The 16,813-nt window shown below is 43.9% G+C and overlaps 1 protein-coding gene across 3 annotated transcripts in view; it reads left to right on the top strand.

Annotated features, from left to right (window-relative positions):
• The first annotated feature begins 519 nt into the window (after nt 1-519).
• Nucleotides 520-16,813, top strand: part of JAZF1 (JAZF zinc finger 1) — a 186,426-nt gene continuing 170,132 nt past the window's right edge. Inside the window, exon 1 of one of the 3 annotated variants that reach the window (XM_002195649.6) lies at nt 520-847. In XM_002195649.6, coding sequence (XP_002195685.1) covers nt 733-847 — 115 coding nt within the window. In that variant the 5' untranslated portion in view covers nt 520-732. Of the gene's footprint in view, nt 848-1,069; nt 1,341-16,813 lie in introns of those variants that run through there. The other 2 variants (XM_072925666.1, XM_072925665.1) reach the window with 2 other exon arrangements.

Raw genomic sequence — 16,813 nt, 5'->3', positions numbered from 1 at the left:
AAGGGAGACCGTAGCCCACCCGGTGCCGGGGGCACCGCGGTACTCCCAGCAGGTGCCCGCGGCCTGCGGCTCGACGCCGAGCAGGTGAAGGTTGTGTTTGGTGGCCTCGTCCCCTCTTGGGGAAGGAACGACCGCCCATCAGTTTAGCGACCTCGGCGAGGGCTGGTTGCTCCCCGCCGCGGGGGGGTGGAGGTAACGGCCGCGTTAGGAGCCAACTCCCGGCGGTGGCTGAGCCCTCTGGGGCGGGTGCCACCTTCCCGGCCCCGGCAACGACCCCGGAGCATCTCCCCTCGCCCCGCCGGCCGCAGGAGCAGACCCCAGCCCCGCCGCTGCCTCCGAGAGGCTGAGTGGGAAAGTTCTCCCCGCTCCTCCGGCCCCGCGCGGAGCCGGACGAGGCGGCGCGGTGTCCCCCGGCGGCGGAGGGCGGCGCGGGTGCCCTGCTCCTCCCGCCGCCGGCGGCCGCCGCCGGGGCAGCACAGCTGTTACAGAGCCGCGCTGGTCCCTCCTCCCAGCTGCGGCTGCCTCATCTCCCCCCACCCAGCCCGTCCCTCCCCTCCGCCGCTCCCGACGCTGCTGCTGCCGCCGCCGCCACCTCCTCCTCCCCACCCCCACCCTCTCTCTCGCTCCCCATCTCTCTCTCCGTCCCGTTCCCCCCCTGCCCCCGCCTCTCCCCGCCCTGCCGCCGCCGGCCCTGGCAGAGCAGGCACCGCAGGGGGATCTCGATGTAACACCATGACAGGCATCGCCGCCGCCTCCTTCTTCTCTAACGCCTGCAGGTTCGGGGGCTGCGGGCTCCACTTCCCAACCCTGGCAGAGCTCATCGAGCACATCGAGGACAACCACATCGGTGAGTGCCCGCGGGGCCGCGGCTGGGGCAGGGCGGGCGGGGTGCGCGGGGGCCGCGTGTGCGGCGGCGGCGCGGGGCGGGGTGGGGGGCACAAGGTGCAGCGGGAGCCGGGGCGCGGCGGCCGCCGGGGGAGGAGGGTCGGCAGGCGTGGAGTGGCAGGAGCGGGTCCTGCGGGCGACGTGGAGCGCTCTTCGGGGAGGTGGCGGCGTGCGGCGCGGCGGCATGGGTGGGTGCGGGGGAGGCGTGCAGCCCGCCGGCCCTGGCGAGGGGGAGTTAGTTTGCATTGGCAGGAGGGAGCGCAGGAGCCCGGAGGAGGAGGCGGCGGTGGAGGAGGAGGGAGGAGGACGGGCACAGCACGCCGCCTGCTGCTTCCGCCCCGGCTCTGGCTGTCAGGGCTCCGGGGAGGGAGGGAGCCGCCGCCGCGGCAGCCATTCCGCTTCCTCCTCCTCCTCCTCCCGCCGCCGACACTGCGTCCTGTCAGCGCTGTTGCTAGGTGTGGCGGGGAGCACGGGTCGCGCTCCGGCCGCCGCAGCGCGGGAGGAGCCTCTCGGTGAAGAGGCACCGGCGTGCAGGAGCCCGGGGTCGGCGGCGCGGTGGGCGTGGAGGGAGCGCCCGGCGGCGGAGCCGGCGCAGCCCCCGGGGCCGGGCGGGCGGGAGGAGAAGGCGGCCGCGCCGGGTGGGACCCGCCGCCCTGAACCGCAGCGCCCAGGCCCGGCCGCGCCGGAGCAGCACCTGCGGGCTCCCGCCGCAGCCGCCGCCCCATGCTCCGCTCCGCCGCCCGTCCCGCCAGGGCCGCGGGGGCGGGGACGCGGCGGGGCGATGACTCGTCAGTGCCTTCGACTCGTCAGTGCCTTCCCGGCGCGGGCGCCTCACGGGCGGCGGGCGGGAGCGTGCGCAGGGGCGCCGGGGCCGCCCCTCGGCGGCGCGGGCGGCGCCCAGGGGAGGAGGGGGCGGCGCGGCTCCCGGCCGGCCGCGGGCGCCAACTTTCCCTCTCCCCTCTCCGGCGGGACCGGCCTGCCCGCGCCCGGCCGGGCCTCAGGCGTGCTGGAGCGCAAGGTCTGCCCGCCGCAGCATCTCGTCCGCAGCCGGGCGCGGCACCGCCGCCTCCCAGCACCTTCCCGCCTCGGCAGGTGTGCTGCCTTGGCTGCTGCGCTGCTCGCTTCCTATCTGCATCTTCCCGACTTTCTCTTTTTGTTAGTAAAATACAGCGCTTAAACTATCAAAAAAACGAGGTACTTCTTTGACTCAGATTAAGTTTTAAAACTAGGGGAAAAAATACAGAAGTTTTAAGTACGTAGGGGACTGAGTGTTTAGCTAGAAGTATGAAGAAATAGTGCTGCTACAAAATGATGAAGGTAGCATGCATTTCAGTTTATTGAAGTTTAAATAAGCCTGCCTGAATACCTGAAAAAATCACTGAAGCTCAAATTGCGAGTGTAACGTTACGTTAATGTAGCGTTAAAGGTCAGCAAGATGAAAGGTGTGGTTCTCGTAATTATCACGATGCCTAGTATGAGGCAGCAAAACCACATACCACAAAACTGTATAATTTATGACTCGGCATGGTGCAGGTATACTATTGTGCTATTGTCAGGGTTTTTTTAATCTCATATCCTTAGCTTTTCTTAGACCGTGCCATCACATTACACCAGAAAAGCTTACAGGAAATAGTTCCCCAAAATGAAAGTTCATAAGTCATTTTATGCGTCTCTTGAGTGGATTATCAGCCCTTAGGTGCCACAGCCCACAGTGTGTCAGACAAGATACAGCCCTGCCCACGTGGTCTGTGCATTGCTGTTTGAGTCCCGATCAGCAGTTCTGAGACTTCTTCGCACAGAAAGGAACTTTATGTTGAAATACTGTAATTTTAAAATAATTTTGTATTTAATGCTATAGCCAGCATTCATTAATTTTACCTTTTCTCAAAGAGATCTATGGATTGTGCATGCACACATTTAACAGAGTGTGTCATTTGCCAGGGCTTCCAGGACATAGACCTGAGGCTCTGCAAATGGAAGCTCTGCAAACAGAAGCTGCCGGGGTATGACATAAAACAAACTGCTGGGGTATGACATAAAGTTGCTCATGCTTCATTTATAATGTTTCACCTCTGCATGACAGCAGATTGAACTTCACCTGCTTGTGAATAGAGGATGTAGCAATGTTATATTACCTGTATGAGACTCTGGGAAAGTCACTAGGGAGTTGAACCAGTGACACTGAAGTTCTCATGTGAAGCTTCAACTCTGGGGTTTGGTGTGTTCAAGGAACTCCTATCACAGCCTAAAGGATGATAATCTATGAAAACTCGCCAAGTTAAGTGCTCAGCCAAAAGGTGATTAACCTTTCTGAAAGCAACTGGGAAATAAAGGACTGAATGTCTGAAGAGGAGCTTATGTTGGAATTACTTCTTCAGGAAGATGATGCAAACAGTGTCCAGCTTTTGCCATCATACAGGCCTACGAATGTGCACTGAATGTGCACTTTTTGCTATAAAAATTGACTGTATTTTTTGGTATATGGAGAGAAGAGTAACATGCCACGTAAAAATAGATTGCTTTGGACATTCAGCATGTGCTACAGGAATAAAGAAAACTTGATTGAGTTATATTGCATTATTAGTTTAAACTGAAGTGGGTGATGGCTGGGCAGACGGTGTTTCAGTGCAGATAACAAACTTGATGCTGCAAACAGCTGTGTGTGGGGAGGCGTATACGGCACAGGCTCTAGATGGGCTGGCTGCTGCAGTGCTGCTGCTCTGCCACATCTCGCGGGATGGGTTAATCGTTCACATCATCAGTGGAGCGCTCATAGGACTGTGGTTGTTTCTCAGAGCTGTACTGTGTATCTGAAAAGTGGGAGCAAACTTTTAATCAAGGGATTTTTTTGGTCAGCCTTTGGCAAAAAACTCAGCTTAGCATAAGGAAATAGGAAAAGAGCTGGTGGGAAGAAAGTGATGCACCGGAATTTTCACCTGAACATGAGGAAGTACTTCTCTATCATGTGGGAGCCTACTCACTGGAACAAGTTGCCCGGAGTGATTGTGGAGTGTCCCTCACTGGAGATACTCAGGAACCATCTGGAAGCAATCCCATGCCATGCTCTAGGATGACCCTGCTTAAGATGACCCACTGTAGTCCCTTCCAGCCTTACCAGTTCTGTCATTCTGTGAAAAACTGCTGTGATATTCTGGAGGCATTTCTGAGCAACTCTGCAGCTGATTTTTTTTGCTTATAAAACTAATGAATAATCATATTTTAATGAAATAATTCACTGTACAGTGGTGTGGTTTGGGGTTTTTTTCCCCACCTCCATCTTAGTGACCAAATAAGAAGTTAGTGGCTACTTGAAAAAGTATCAGTGCATATCATCTGGGAGAGTTGTGGCCATTGGATGAAGTATTCAACTCTGAGGTGGTGCTGTGTGTGCATCAACACATAACTGCTTTTTGGGTTTTGCATTTATAGATCAAAGACTTGTGAAGAATTGGGCTCACTCAGAAGCACTGCTCTGGGGTCTTTCATAAGGCAGGTCAGGCCCTGCTGGTGTCCTCTGCAATGAGACTGTATTCTGCAGTCCGTAGCAATACTACTAAACAGTGTGTTCAGATTTTCTGTGGCTCACAGCTGGAAATGGATGTTGATTTAAAACTGCTGTCAGCTTTTTCTACAAGCACATTGTCCAAGCAACCTGAAGTGCCATTACCTCCTCTGCAAGCGTGCTGAGCAGGGGGGCTTTTGGCCTGCCTTGCTAGGCTGTGTCCCCGCCTCTCGGTTTTGTCTGCTCTGACCCCTTGCAGGTAGTTTGGTTGACTTTTCTGACATCTCTAGCCCATGAGAAAAAGGCCAAATTTACTTCAATTAGCCAGATTCAGACTGTCAAATGGAATGGACTCAACTCCCCTCAGTAATATCAAGAGAGGAGCAAAAAGACCCCCAAACCCACCAATTCTGAACTGCCAAATACTCAGCTGTGACAGCATGGCAAACTTTATTGTATTTCTGCAGTCCCGTAGTGTCTTTAGCTATGATGTTGGGACCAGCACAGCTGCTTCCACAGAGTGTGTCTGAAAATATACTTTAGTCTTCTGGGGCATTTTGGGCTGTTCATAGAATTTCCTCCAATTTGTTTCTCCCTCAGTCTATCTGCAGTTGAACTGCACTCTTTAGAGTGGAGTCAGGTAGCTCCTTAGTTGCTAAGATGAAGTTTACTCTGATGCCGAAGGACTGATATTTAAACTGAATCTCTTCATCAGAGTTTGACAGCATTTATTTATTTTAAATTTTGCATGGTATTTGTAGTAAAATACTTTAAAATCAGATGAGGTTGCTGTTTGTATGAGGCATTATGTGGCCACTTGTCTCATGGTAAATGCTGACATGGTGTATGTACCTGTGTACATCCTTGGTTGATAGGAGCAATCATGCTTCTCCTGAGGCTCATCAAGCATTGAGGAAATAGATGCAAATGAATGAGTATCCAAACATGTGATGGTGTGCTAGAAGAGGTGAAAGTGGATAGAAAGAGATACAAAACATAAATCTGATGACACTCTTACCTATAAGAGTTTGATAATTGTATTTCACTGAAACTACTAGAATTTGAAGGGAGGAATAAAAGACCATCTACTTTTACAGTAATTGCACAAAAAAAGGTGATCAGCTGTTTCTGAACATTCATTATAGCTTTGCAAGAAGTCACAGAGCTGGACAGCTTTCAGTGGAGTATTTTTATAGTATTGCTGTTGGAACTGGGAGCTTTTCATCAAGCTTGACTGATTCCCAAATACTAGGATGGGTCCTGCAACAGAACAGGAGCTGCTGTGGGAGCAGAGGCAGCTGCTTTTGTAAGTGGTAGGATTAGCAAGAAAAATAAAACTTCCTCCATAAAAGAATAATTGCAGAAGACAGACCAAACCCTTCCATATAAAATACTACCCATCTGGAAAGTTCAGGTCATATGGAGGGAGAAAGAGTCTTAGGAATTTCCATGATTGGTTGTGGCTTTGACATCTGCTGCCTTCAGTGAGTTAAGTTCTTAATATGCAGTCAAGGGGCCAGATTCCCCAGCGAAGAGCTCAAGTAGTTGGATAAGCCATTGGCTGAATGAATGTAGCTTTCTTAAAGTTGTCGCTTTCAATATTTTCTCAGGCATGCTAATAAGTGTGGTGTTCTCACCTTTATAGTTACAGGTGTTGAATGATGCACTGCCTGTGAGCACATGCTAAAATATCATTTGGTGTTGCTAAAATGTGGTGGGCTTTGCTTTCTGCTGCTGTGTTGCCCAGACTTGGATGAAGTGTGGTCTGACGGAGGTGGCATCTTCTATATTGGAGCTGCCTGCATGTTGTGTAAAACAAGCATAAGAAGATGCAGCTGATGAGGATGGGGGGCTACACACCAGCATCTACACAAGGCCTGGAAAACCTAAGTCTGTGTGACAGGTTGTGGTCACTTCAAGCTGAGATCTTCACAAGAATGTGAACGTAGTTTAAGTCCTGCCATCATGTAACTTTCTCTTAGCATTTGCTCAATGTGTAATTTAACATTTGGAGTTGAGGCTAGCTGTTTTGAAAAGGTGGGAGATCTCAACCTAAGGCTTTTTACACCAGGAGTGATGTGGCAGCTAGGTACATGGAGTGCTCTCATCAGCATCTGGAAATCAGAGGAAAGACGCGTACTTACGTGCCAGTAATGTGCCTGAATGTGTTCCCTTGCAAAATAAACAAATATGTGCATTTACCTCAGTGGGAGTATAATTATTGTTCATGAAAAGCAATTTACGGCTACATTTAGCTAAAGTTCATCTTCTGCCCAGTACTTCTGCAACTGCAGTTTTTGTTTCTTATTTAAAATGCATTTCACAGTGATGTGGAAGGATCTGTTTTCCAACGATGTTGGTTATTTGCTTTGCAAGTTGGTATGGTGAGGAAGGCCCTTCTATCTCAGGAAGGCATTTCTATCAAATAAAGTCTTTTTTTTTTTTTTTTTTGACTGAAAGATCTAATCAGCACTGTTTTCCCTCACATGTAATCTTAGCAGAGCAGGTTTTTGGATAATTTTGCATTTACAAGTATGGCTTATTTTGCTCTTTGGGTTTGAATATAGATTGTGATAAAATGCAAACGTGACTCTTGTAACAAATTCTAGAATATATTAATTCTATGGAGGAAAATGGAATTGTCATTAAACTTAGACTAAAACATAATTTTTTCATACTTCGGTGGCATGAAATTTTTTCTTACTCTGAGGTTACCAAGTACATGGAGGATAAGATCTAAAGTGTTTGATGGTGTAAAGCCCGAGTCATAATATTTTCTGGGAAGGAAGGACTGAAAGCAAATATCTGTGAACATGCTGCAAACTGATTTTTCATTTTTAAGACTGAAGGTCTCACATAAAGCGGATAGGGATCTTTCCTTTTTCCTCTGCTTGCTGGAGTGGCTTTGGGTGAGGGCCATTACATTGCTGTATCCATATGACTGGCAGGGATTGTTCTTCTTGTATGCCAGCAGGTCTACAAAAGAGCTGGAAAATGAAAACCTGAAGTAATATCAGGTAACTTCTAGTAGTGGCATTACACTTCACTTGTATAGGACGTATCTACATTTGTGGCGAAATTTATAGTGATTATCATGTCTGCACTTCAGGCTTTGAGAAGATGTTTTCATAGCTAATCTCCAGTTCTTATGAGAACTGTAAAATAATCAGGTGTCTGGCAGTCAAATTATGTTTTTTTCGCTTCATCATTTCTTGAGGAATATGAAATAGTATAAAAAAGTAATAATAATAGTATAGTAAAAAATAATTTGAGGAAGGGGTGATGCCAGAAGATGAAGAAACATCGGTTCAATCTGAGATAGTCTTACCTACCATTCCTTCCTCTTCTAGAATATAATGCAAATGCAAACAAGTAATCAGCAATATTTTGTGTCAAGCTGCAGAATACTTTTAATACAGAAGAAGGAATCACTACAGGCCTGCTGCTTGCAGTGTACGTTTTATGTTGCTTCTGAATCTCTTACTTTTTCCTTTATTTATAATTATTTTTCTTGAATAAAATGTTTTTCACTGAGAAATAATTTTATTTATCTCCAGTTATCCAAAATTTGCGTGATAACCATCTAAGAAAATAGCTGCTCTGTTCACTTTGAGAAAGGCAGAGACAAAGATTTTACTGTTAATTTAAAATGGCGACATTTAGAGAATTGATTTGATAAATCAGCTGTGTTTAACAATGAAGGATCCTTGGTTTTAAAGGACTGTCTTGGTGAATAACTTCACATTAAAAATTAAACAACCAATTCCTGTTACCCAGTGTCTGATTCTATCTTGAGACTTTTAGAAACGCTTTGGAAGAGTATATACAGTTTATTATGCTTTAGTTACAAGATGATGGACCAACATTCAGAACTGTAGAATAGAAGAAATACTCCAGTTTATGGTTTAATGACTTCTTTCTTGGCTATTAATATTTGTCTTCCCTGAATTCTTACAAGGGTCCTTCTTAACTTTGTGCTGTGATAAACAAGAGGAATGGATTTTTTCACCAGATGCCAATGACACTGCACTTGTCTCTCCTAAGTGCACAGGGTGGAGTATATTACTACTGTGCAGTTTCATTTCAGACACTATAATTCATTAAAGACTGAACTGACTTAAATACAGGTGTTAGTTGTATCTTTTTAATGTTCTGTTTTGGGTTACAAAGGATAGAGTGGACATAGAAGAAGAATTTTACCAGTTTAAGGGAGAAATTGAATGGGATTTTGAAGCCAAGTTGGTCTGGTTTTTTTATGGACAAAGAGATTAGAACTTGATTGTGGATGAATTTTGAAACACTTGTTATGATTTTGAGAAAGAGTTCACTGTGTGCTAATAAAGGCCATCTTAATTATTAAGATTTTTTTTTTTTTTTTTTTTTTTTGCAAAAAGCCGAACACTTTCATTTTGAGATACTGGCATTGCTGAAACTAGTCCAACAAAATGTTTTTAAAGTTTTAGAGAATAGTTGGACACTCTGAGATACCTGCCTCAAGTACTTTGTAAAGCTTGAGTAAGCTACAAATGTCTTAGTTCCTTATGGTAATAATTTTTTTTCCCCACCATGGTATTTCAATAGATAGTACATACTCAGTGAATAAGATCTGAACCTCTAAATACAAAGTGGAAAGGAGTATCACCTGTTTCTCCAGCAGTGTAATGTAGTCACTATCTTACTTTCTGGGAATTTTCCCAATAGAAGTCATAACCCAGGAACAGGGAGGTGGTACATTTAGGATGCAAGAGATCCAGTTTCACTGCTATGAGATACATGAATGTTAAGTCAGCCCCTTAGGGACATTCAGTGTTGAAAACAATGCTATTTAATTATTTCAGTCATTTATGGTGATGTAATCCTGCTATGGATGTTCATCAGAGTGTGTGTATCAGTGCTGTGGAAGTGACCTCTAAATTCATTTAAAGGCTTTGTGTAGACTTCATGTGTTTGCCTGCTGGCAGGTGAAAGCTGCATACCAGATTACTGAAGCCTACCCTTTGTTCCTTTGTCTCCAGATCAAAAAACTGACACTGATACAAGTAAATCTGATTACAGACTTTTAGGGAAGCCCTTGAAGTTTACCTGGTTTTGTAGCAGTATTTTGGAGAAAGTGTTATACTTTCTATAACTTGCTGTTAAGCTGGGGAGAGTCTGCTACCTGATGGTTATACTGGGTTAAATCAGTGATGTGATAGTTGGTAAGATCTCAATTTTGATGCAGAAAATAACAGTGTATCATGCACATACTCATCTATATTTCAGTTTGGGACCAGGAGGCTTTTCTGTTTATCCTGTTAAGCTCTGGGGATGTCTGCAGAGCCTTTCTCCTGAGGAATCAAGTTTTCATTGTCTGAACTTTTTTATTTTTACATAGAGTAGATTATGAAGAAAGATGTGTGAAAAACCACTAAGAAAAACCCCAAATAACTGCTTTTCCCAATAAATTCTTTTGGGCCATATTGCTGGAGCTTCCTGCACACTTAATAAGTATGTTAATGTGAAGAAGAAGGTTTTGTGGAAGGGGAGTGAAAAATTTCCACAGCAGTGGCAGCACAGGAAGGGGTAGAGGCTCCAGAAGTGTGCTGCTCTGTGTGCCCAGGCTGAGGGTTATTCATCAAATGCAGAGTGCCATCGATGTGGCAGCATGGACCAGGTACCTAACGGTAACAAATTCACTAAAAATTGCTTGTACCTACTGTGGTATTTGGAGGAAAAAGGAAAGTTTAAATGTGTTTAAAATAAAGTCCATGGTTGCAGATCCTTCCAGGGAGGAACTCAGAAGACTGTGATCCTTACTGTAGTTAGAAGTGCTCTATGATCCATGAGGCAAGGTAGTGGTGTGGTGAGTGAGGAGGGTGGGAAGATGATGTTACATAGAGTTTTTTGTGTGTAAGTTTATTTTTCAGCACTTCTTTAGGGTGTCTTCATTTTCCTGGGCTCATCATGAGCACTTGGCTGTACTTCAGAGCGGCTGCTAGTTGTGATGTAGGACTCTTTGCTGTAGAACTCCAATGCTACACAGTCGTAGCATTGGTAATAACTGTATTTTCTTTTTATCATAGAAAATCTCAGAAATTGATTAAATACTCTCTTACAGATGAGAAATGTTGACACTATAGCTGTATCAGTCCTCATGTTTTATCTCCAGCAGCCATTCTTGACAGGGCTTCCAGACTTTGGTCTCTGTCTTAGGACAGCTATCTAGAGATTTAGCTACCTATGCCTAGTGTTTTCATTTAATGTATCCAGAATAAGCCCTTTCTTCCTGGAAGTTTTTTGTTGGTTTTTTTTTTTAATTTCTTTTTTTGGGTGATTGTGAAGAGCCTGCCATCAGAACAAAGCAAATACTTCATCTTTGCTGACAGTTACCATGGGGCAGTTACCCAGGGCTCTCTTTAGACCAGATTGAGTGGAGAGATAAAGTCTGTGTTGGATACTGTGAGCTGGACATAGTTATATGCCAGGAAGGTTTAGTGGCTTGCTCAACCTGCTTCCAGAGCCAGGGTAAATACCAAGAGCTTGTTCAGGTATGTAACAATAATTGAATGCACAGGATGGGGAAAAGGAATTTGTTGCTGCTACTTTCTGTGGATATTTTTGGTTGCACTCTTGTATATTAATATCAAGTGGTTGGATTTTAATGAAATTTAAAAAAATAAAAATAAAGCTTTTGACTAGCCTTTACTGGAAGAATTTTACTTCTGCAGCCATTTTCATAACTCTGAGTTAGACATCATTGTGAAAGAAATGGGCAAGAGGCTCTGTGTCTGCTCTTGCTAGATCTGAATTGTATATATGGCCTCAAATGCGTTTCAAATATTGAAACAAATACAATAAAAATGACATGCATATCATGCATTTATAAACTTATAGAATGTTCTGAAGATACACTGGATTAATTGATAGCTATATTTTTTTTTCTCAGCGGTGACCTGACTTGTTTCTATGTTTCTTTTTTTAAATAGGAAGTGCAGTTCCTATATCACTGTCACCCTATTTCTACTTGATCCCACTGACCTCAGAAATGTAGTAGGTGTACAGTTAGTGAACCCTTGTGTTCCTGCTAATGGCACAGTGTTCCAGCCACAGGAGTGCTTACTACCACCGAACATTCTGGAAATGAGGGGAATGCCTTTTCTCTGACCCTGCCTATATGGGAGCCATAACATCTGTGTTTGGAAACCAAATCCCTTTGCTCTGCCCCACAAAGCACAACCCCTTAATCATGGAAAGGATTGGAGTTTTGCCCGCAATGGTGTAAGTGGCTACTAAAAACAATTGATACCTCATGAATTCAAGATTGAGCCCACACAGTTTTGCAATTGCTTGTTCTGTAGTAGCAGGTGTGCATACGTATTCAAAGCCTGTTAGTATTTGCTCAGAACCTCTGTGGTGTGACTAGAACCGTATCACAGAATTGAGTATACAGCTCTCAAGAAAGTATTGTCAGCTTGGGTGTTGTAATAATTTAAAATTTATTACACACTCATTGTCTGCCATTAGACTTGCTATATCGATAATTAGGAACAATAATTCATGCTAATCTTTCTGCATGTAATTTAAAAATATTAATTGTAATTGAAGATCAGGTTATTCTTTCTTGCAGCCTGCAGAGCTGCAGGTAGTTGGGAGAAGAAGAGAGAACTGAAGAGAGGAGATTGGGAAGAGCCCACATACTAGTTCCATTTTGGGTAATTGATACACGACAGTAAACTGCAGAGGTAGGAATTAAAAGCCCAAACCTTCCAGTATCCATACTTTAGGAAGACACTTTTGAGGGATTGTTCATCCTTTCATGATTAAAGAAACATCATACAAATCCAGGGTTGGAATGAATTGGTTTTTTGTCTGTGTTTTGCTGTGGAGCAAAGTTGGACATTTACATCTCTCTTCTGTTCTACTCTGCTCTTCAACTGCTCTTGTCACCTGACACTTCTGCTTACCTGCCAAGCCCTGACTGGTGGTTTAAGGAAAGGGATTATAAATCCTACATGGAGGAAACTCTGCTCCAGCAGTGTTTAGCTTTTGATAAGGAGTTATGCTCAGCAGAGCAATCTGCTGTACGTACACACAGACCCCAGACTGGTGCTTAGTGCCCCATAATGGTTTAGCCTTTGCATAGAAATGTACCCATCCAGAAAGGTGTTACATGTGCATTCTGTGGTAGAGAATCAGGTGGGTACCTGATTTAGGCTTTGTAGGGAATTCAGAAATTGCCTACTGTTCTGTTACTGCTTAAAAAACCCCAAAGTTTAAAAATCTCCATCCAGTGTCTGTGCTCACCTGCTGCTCACCTTCTGACTGTTTGTTCTGTTCTCTTGTCCTGTTGCTCCACAGGTGAGTTGTTGATTGGAGCCTTTCTCATGGCTGCTGCTTTTCTCTTCTGGAACCACTGAACCGCTTCATCCTGTAAAGTCTCAAAGCATTCTTTTCTTCTGAATACTGATTGTTCTAATTTATTTATTTTTGGTGCTCTGTAGAACTGGTGTAGCTTAGGAACAGGGCACTGAACATAGGCATAGTAGGATATAATGTACTTGTGTTTTTCAGGCCTGTGTATTAACCAGATAAATACAGAAGCTGCCTGAGAAGATAAAGAAGCAGAGTATAGTAAGGAGTAAAGATGAAAAAGTCTGGTATTGAAGGAAGGGAGAAAAGGAGTTTGTGAAAAACAAATGAGTCTGCTTTCTAAAATGTCTTGGTTGGGTTTTTTGAATCTCATAGGCTGGACAGTTACCTGCCTGAAAAGAAACCACATTTTTTTCTTGCTGGGCAGATACATGTCTAATTCTGGAACAGGTATGCAGGCTACTCTCTTTCTCCTTACTCACTTTGAGGTTGAATGCTTTGAGCTGTTCAGGCAGTCTGCTTGAGGCATATACTTGATGAGGTTCAGAGTTCTTAATGGATCTTTTAAGTATCCTTAGTTCATTGCCTACAAAGTCCTTATCTAATTCATCCTGAAAACCTTTCTTGATTATATTAGTAAATACATCCTGATACCAGTTCAATTCTATGGGTTATTGTAGTTGCCTTTTCAAGCTGCCTCAGTACCTCTTTTGAATTTCCCTCCTTGCAGATGACCTGTCACACTGCTGATTTTTGACTCATTTTGTGTAGATCATGTTCCTTAAGAGCTACATTAATGATCTAGATGTGGATAACTTCCCTCTATATTTTCAGTTTGAAGCAGAGCTTTACATATCTGAGAGCTGAATTCTTTTGCTTCGCTTTCCTGCTCAGGACACTGAGCACTGAATGCTTAGTCCAAACGAGTGGTTCTGTTACTGAATGTGTGTGCTGAAGCACCTCTAGTAAGTAAGAATTTGCCTTCTCAGATATGTCATATCCTCTTCCTGTTCTTCCAGGAATACCATAGCCTTTCTCTAAAGCTCAGTTCTAAAGCCATCCTTTTTGGAGTCCTGGGATTTGTTAAAATGTTGGGCTGGTAGCCCATCCTTCCTAAACAAACATTATTTTGTTGCTATTGTAGCAGAACTGACTTTTTGCCTTTTTTTTTTTTCTTTTTTTCTTTTTATTTATTTTTTCCTGCCATTTCTCTTACCAGTGATTGCACAGTAGAACACCTTTCTTGTCAAGATCATAAAGGTCTTCCTTTCTGGATACCCTTTGGTTGCTTTCTACCTTGTTGTGGGTAGGTAGCTTAGTAGAACAGACTTGTTAATGACAGCTTGTTTGGGAGGCAGTCTGTTCATGTGGACTTGCTCTGATTTCCTCACTGTGACTCCACTGAAGCTTCCCACCTTTGAACCTCTGGTGTTAAGCAATCGAACATCTTTGCACGGTGGCAGTTTTTAGAGTCCAGTGGGCAGGGCTGATGATAAGCACTGAAGAAAGCAAATCTATTGTTTTGAGTTTGGTCTGTGTTTTTTTTTCTCCTGACGTTTTATGAAGAGCAGAACATAAGCATTAAGACCATTGCCAGAAGGTTTCACTCTTGAATTTGGGTAGATACAAACCTGATTTGGATTCCTTTCCAAGACAGACTTTTACTTCACAGGTATCTGAGACAGCCCCCATTTGAAAACACATTGAACTGTTCTGTGTTATGTATTTTGAGCCCTGCAATGTCTTAGACCATGGCAGAGGAGCTGCTTTCTCTCTGTGTCCCTGCAGTGCAGTGGAATAACATATGTTTTTGATTACTAGGAAGATAAAGCTGAAGCCTCACAGTCCTCCTGTCTCATTGCTGTCTAGTAGTTGGTGTGGTATCATGATTGTGTGGTAGGATGAGGAAAAGGATTCCTACAAACAAAAGAGCTACTGAGTAACTGTGTCCGTAGCAATACAAGTTTATGTGGGCAGAACTTAATTCTACTTGAGCATTTCCATGAAAGACATCTTGCCCGTGTGATACCTCATGGTGAGACATCATATGGGCAAGAGAGAGCAGCTGATGCTGTGTCACCAGCACGGTTTGGTGCCTCTGGTTGTGTCGATGATTGCAGGGCTGTCCATCCCTAAGCAAAGTGCAACTGTTACGTTGCTCTGTTTGTGACACTCCCATGTGTCTGTAGATGCACAGTTTTATTTACTTTGAGAGGAAAAATTAGTGAATTGGGGGATGACAATATGTATCCTAGTTTTGCATAATCGTCATAAATACTTTTGTAGGGGGGTTGATATTTAGAAAGTGCTGACCTCTTCACCTTCTGAAAGCTGGTGGTCTGGTGTGGTGTCTCATTTTGGTCCTTCTTGTTTTTTATAATTGCACATTTATGGTTTAGTATGACAAAACTGATCTATGGTACTAATATGTAATACTTTTGCAGACTAAACAGCCTGGCAACTCTTCCCACCTGATGGCCTGAGGAAAGAGAAGATGTGGTAGCAAGAGATAGATCTGAGTGGAGGCAGCTCCATCCTCCCTTCTCGGATGCTATGTCTGTAGATGGCACAGAGGAGAGCACAGAGCTGTTTCTACGCTGGAGAATGTGTTTAAGAACATGCATGTCTTGGTGATTCGTTGGACCTGTTAATATAATAGGAACTTTGGTTACAAAAGATGTAATTTTGTTTCTGATGCTTAGGATATCTTGTAAGGATGTGACCTTATGAGAATAGAGTGAATAACACTTCTGCTGTCTTGTGCAGGTGCAGAGTTCAGCAGATATCTTTTTTGGAGGAGAACAGAGAAGCATCAGTATGTTTGCCTGCCACAAAAATGGAGTAAAAAGGAGATATGCTGCAAAGTGCATGTTTGTCAATTGTGTTCAAGTGCTCAGATAATCATACTGATGGTACCAGTTTAAGGAGTTAGATAAGCAGCACAATGGTATTTTGTGGTATTTAACATTCAGTCTTGAATTTGAGAATCAGTTGTGGGCATTTACTCAGAAGCAATAGGTTTCTACGTGTTTTGTGATGTGCAAGTCTCACGTTGAGTGTATATATGTGGTTGGGGCTGATTCTTACCAGTTCAAGTTTTGAGGGAGCAGCATATACAGAAGTCCTCTGATGCGGAGTACAGACTTTCAAATAAATACAGTCTTTTCCTGATGATGTAAACTTGTGGTGTCAGTTTAACCATACTATTTTGAACTGGTTATAGGATAATGAAAACAGTGTTTCCTGAGTGTGGGTTACCAGCACTGCACTCCATATTTAGCTGTGAATAGAAGGTGTTGGGATTGAGTTTTCCTTTTCATCATATATGCAGTGTTCTTGAAGAAGTAAAGGTGCCAAGTATAAGCTCTAAAAATCACCAGTGCCTTACCACTAGATAGAGATTTCTGTGTTGTTTCCAGCTTCCATAACTTCTCTGCATCCAGTTTAAAAATAGTTGAGCTGGATCAAGGATTTGGAGTCTTGTATTTTTATTTGCTATTTCTGACTGCTTTCGCTGACTATAAGTGAACAGATAAAGCACTGTCTGTGAAAGGTAGCCAATGCTTTTCTGTATATATATGGGCCACAGAAGAAATTAATCTGTTAATTAAATACAGTGTAGAAGTTGAATTCACATGGTTTTGTCTCTATGTAAATGTGAACCAGCATTATTGATGCAGATTCTGTTTAGTGGGGTAAGGGAGAGGCTTTTTGCAGAGCAGATTGAAATAAAATCCAAAATTATTGTATCTATACAGTGTTAATGGGTCTGAGGTTTTGTAAAGTCTGTTACTTGTGCTGCCATCTAATTTCTTCCTTTGTTGCTATTTCATTTGATTTAACAGATCTGGAACTTCTAGCTTCAGCAGTGATACTGTAAAGGAGAAGATAAGAAAATGTCAACTCTATGTGATGTTGTTGTGTTTGGGGTGTAGAAGAAAGGCTTTTTTCAGGTTTTTTTTTTTTTTTAATCTCTGCCACCTTTCCCTTTTTTACAAATTTTTTTTTATGGATTCTAAAACTGGTGAAAATACTGCTTCTCAGTTTTTCTGCATCTGTCTGTTTCAGGTGTTGAAG

The sequence above is a fragment of the Taeniopygia guttata genome, chromosome 2, assembly GCF_048771995.1.
Source record: "Taeniopygia guttata chromosome 2, bTaeGut7.mat, whole genome shotgun sequence".
NCBI classification, from domain to species: domain Eukaryota; kingdom Metazoa; phylum Chordata; class Aves; order Passeriformes; family Estrildidae; genus Taeniopygia; species Taeniopygia guttata.
This window is presented reverse-complemented; position numbering and strand designations above follow the sequence as displayed.